The 2,215-nt window shown below is 70.4% G+C and overlaps 1 protein-coding gene across 1 annotated transcript in view; it reads left to right on the top strand.

Annotated features, from left to right (window-relative positions):
• Window positions 1–1,427: 1,427 nt before the first annotated feature.
• Window positions 1,428–2,215, top strand: part of TNKS (tankyrase) — a 201,623-nt gene continuing 200,835 nt past the window's right edge. Inside the window, exon 1 of the mRNA XM_069104958.1 lies at window positions 1,428–2,153. Within this exon, the coding sequence (XP_068961059.1) occupies window positions 1,466–2,153 (688 nt within the window). The 5' untranslated portion in view covers window positions 1,428–1,465. The remainder of the gene's footprint in view (window positions 2,154–2,215) is intronic.

Genomic DNA, 2,215 nt, shown 5'->3' with positions numbered 1-2,215 from the left:
AGCCGGTGTGTTACTGTGTCCCAGCTCTGAATCTGACTCCCCCTGACTTGTCAATATCAGCCGGGTGTGTTACTGTGTCCCAGCTCTGAATTTGACTCCCCCTGACGTGTCAATATCAGCCGGTGTGTTACTGTGTCCCAGCTCTGAATCTCTGACTCTCAGTGGGAACTGAGAGCTTCATGGCGGAAGAGGAGTGAGGCCGAGAACAGAGGCCGGGAAGAACCGGAACAGGGGATGCCTGGGTTGGGGAGGAGCAGGTCCTAAGGGCTGGTGGTGGATCCCCGTCCCGGACAGAGGCCGGTAACTCGGGACTTTAGGAGACCCCTTCACAGCACCCGGTACCATCCTGGCTCTCCGCACCAATCTCGGGGTACTCCGCTCCCTCTCACCCTCCGCGCCCCAGGAAGCCCGGCCCGTCTCCATCCATGCCTGGCACCGCCCCTTCAGGGCCTTCCACCCGCCCCTTTAACTCCACGACCCTCCCCAGAGACCCCTCCTCGCTGGACCGACAGCCCAGGGAAGCTAGACCAGAGACCCAAGGTCAGGGAGAAGGGTGCACACGAGGAAACTCTCATCCGGAGAGAGTGGCAGCTCCCGGAGGCCAGGGACCATCCAGCCTCTCAGAACGGAGGGGAGGGGGCCGCTGGACAGGAAGGACACACAAGGCTCCACTGTGCAAGGTCCGAGGTGCGGACGTCATCCACTCTTCCTCTCTGGCCCCGCCCCCTGGGGCGCCGCCTCTTGGGCTCCTCCTCCGGATAAGCCCCGCCTCTTGGCCACGCCCATCCTCCAGGAGGAGGCCAGTCAGTCCCCTTCCTCCCTTCAAGCTTAACCCTGGACTTTCTCCATTCCGCCCCGTTTGGATGGCTCCGCCCCCAGAATTAGGCCCCGCCCTCACTTTCTGAGAGGCCGTTCTTCCATTCTCATTCCCCTGTGGCCCCTCCCGCCAGCATTCCCGGAGACACCTCTCTCCCGGTATGGCTCTTCCCTCAAGATTAAGCTCTGCCTCCGTTCTCCCAGGCCTAAGTCCCGCCTTCCAGGAGCTAGGGCTCGCCTCATTCGGCCCTTCTCGGACGACTTCTCCCGAATTTAAGGTCCGCCTCCCTAAGCTCGCCCAGCCTCGGGGAGGTGGCGCTCCCTTCGCCCCTTCCCGGATGGCTCGTCCCCTCAGGATTAAGCCCCGCCCCCTATCCGCTCCCATCTTCCAGGAGGTGGTCCTCGCCTTTCTACTCCGTCCCCGCCCCTCCGTACCAAGGCCTGCCTCCTCGGAGAGGCCGCTCTCTCCATTCGCCCGTTTCCCGGACGGCCCCGCCTCCTCGTTCCCGTCAGCCCTTGCGGCCGCGGCCGTTGCTCCCCTCGGCGTCCTCGCTTCCGCGGCTGCGGACGCTGATTGGCTCCGCTCGGGCGGAAGTGGGGGTGGGCGCTGGCCCGGTTGCCGCAGTGACCGTGCCGAGGGAGTGGGGAGATGGCGGCGTCGCGTCGCTCTCAGCATCACCACCACAACCACCACGGTGTCCACCACCCGCCGCCGCCGCCGCCGCCTCCGCTGCCGCCGCCCCTGCCGCTGCCGCTGCTGCCGCCCGGCGCCGCCGGAGCGGCCCCCCTGCCGCCGCCGCCCTCGCTGAGCCCCGGGCCCGCGTCCCCCGCGGCCTCCCCGCGCCACGGCGGCCTCCCGGCGCCTCCCGACGCGGACGGGCCCGGGCCCGGGGGCGGGGGCGGGGGTGGGCCGGGGCCTGAGCGGCCGCGCTCCCCCGAGCCCCCCGACAGCGCCGGCCCGGCCTCGGCCCCGGCTCCCGCGGCGGCGGCGGCGGCCCCCGGGCCCTGCGCCTGCCCCGGGCCCTGCCCGGCCGCCGCCGCTGCCTCTGCCCCCGCGGTGTCCTCCTGTTCCTCCTCGGCCTCCTCGTCGACCTCGGCCTCGTCGTCCTCGGCCTCCTCCGCCTCGTCGTCCCCCGGCTCGCTGGGGCCCAGCCCCTCTGACAGCCCCCCGGAGGCGGGCCCGGGCCCGGGGCCGGCCGTGAGCGGGGCCCTGCGCGAGCTGCTCGAGGCCTGCCGCAACGGGGACGTGGCCCGGGTGCGGAGGCTGGTGGACGCGGCCAACGTGAACGCCAAGGACCTGGCCGGCCGCAAGTCGTCCCCGCTGCACTTCGCTGCCGGTGAGGCGGGGAAACCGGGGCAGCCTGGCTGCAGGGGAGAGTGTGTGTGTGTGTGTGGGGGG

The sequence above is a fragment of the Petaurus breviceps genome, unplaced genomic scaffold (assembly GCF_028583685.1).
Source record: "Petaurus breviceps papuanus isolate PSGF00001 unplaced genomic scaffold, PetGlider_PUasm1.0 689, whole genome shotgun sequence".
Classification (NCBI taxonomy): Eukaryota; Metazoa; Chordata; class Mammalia; order Diprotodontia; family Petauridae; genus Petaurus; species Petaurus breviceps.
The sequence above is the reverse complement of the archived record's forward strand: the minus strand, read 5'-3'. Positions and strand labels throughout refer to the sequence as shown.